General features: G+C 46.7%; 1 protein-coding gene across 1 annotated transcript in view; it reads left to right on the top strand.

Annotated features, from left to right (window-relative positions):
* LOC101980291 (poly [ADP-ribose] polymerase 14-like) overlaps positions 1-938 on the top strand; it is a 144,309-nt gene that overhangs the window by 571 nt on the left and 142,800 nt on the right. Inside the window, 1 exon segment of the mRNA XM_013351166.1 lies at positions 555-676. Within this exon segment, the coding sequence (XP_013206620.1) occupies positions 555-676 (122 nt within the window).

Raw genomic sequence — 938 nt, 5'->3', positions numbered from 1 at the left:
TCCTTCCTTCCTTTCTCTCTCTCTCATTTTCTTTCTTTCTTCTTCCTCTCTCTTTTTCCTTCCTTTCCTCCCTCCCACTGTCCCTTCTTTCTTTCCCTCCCTTTCCTCCTCTTCTCTCCTCTTCTTTCCTTTCCTGATTTTATTATCCAAGTGGTGCAGTTAAAGAATTAAGAATCCTAACACCATTACTTCCTCCCTGAGATGTTGTTGACCAGGGTCATGCTCAAAATGCAGACAATTCCTCCTTCTTATCCTTGAATTTGGAGAAACTTTTGAGGCAGAGGAGAGGCAAGGGGGCTGAGGAAGCCAGGCTGTAGACAAGATTACGGCACAACAGGAATATAAGCAGAAAAAAAATGACAGAAAGAGCCAGGTGTAGAAGGTATTGACACACGTTTTCAGAAGGCCAGGTCAGGAGGCGGGAGAGACCTGCAGGGCGCTGAATCCCTCTGGAAAGCAAGAACCTTGTTGATAGTCCTGGGTTGGATTTCACCAGGGTGGGCTCCACAGAGAGCTGACAGCAGAACCTGTTTTCTCATTTTCTCTTTTCCTAGAGCTGTGGTTCTCGACCTTCCTACTGCTACAACCCTATAATACAAACTGTGCTGACCCCATCCTAAGCTTATTTTCATGGCTACTTCACAGCTGTAATTCTGCTGCTGCTATGAAGTGTAATGTAAATACCTCTGTTTCTGATGGTCTTAGGCTACCTCTGAGAAAGGACCTTTGACTCCCCACAGGTTGAGAACCACCTCAGAGGGTTAGAGGGTTTCCAGGTTGATCCCAGTTGTCACTACCCCAGTAGACACAACCATAATGGAGTGTGTTCTTCTCTTGAGCTGTCTCCAAATGCTGATCACATGTTAGGGGTACAGACTACTGCATCTTGGTCACAGGGAGGGTGGAGGAACTAGACCCAGCCCAGCTCTAGTCTAGAC

The sequence above is a fragment of the Microtus ochrogaster genome, chromosome 2 (genome assembly GCF_000317375.1).
Source record: "Microtus ochrogaster isolate Prairie Vole_2 chromosome 2, MicOch1.0, whole genome shotgun sequence".
Taxonomy (NCBI): Eukaryota; Metazoa; Chordata; class Mammalia; order Rodentia; family Cricetidae; genus Microtus; species Microtus ochrogaster.
Note: the sequence above shows the minus strand (reverse complement) of the source record. Positions and strands in the feature narration are given on the sequence as shown.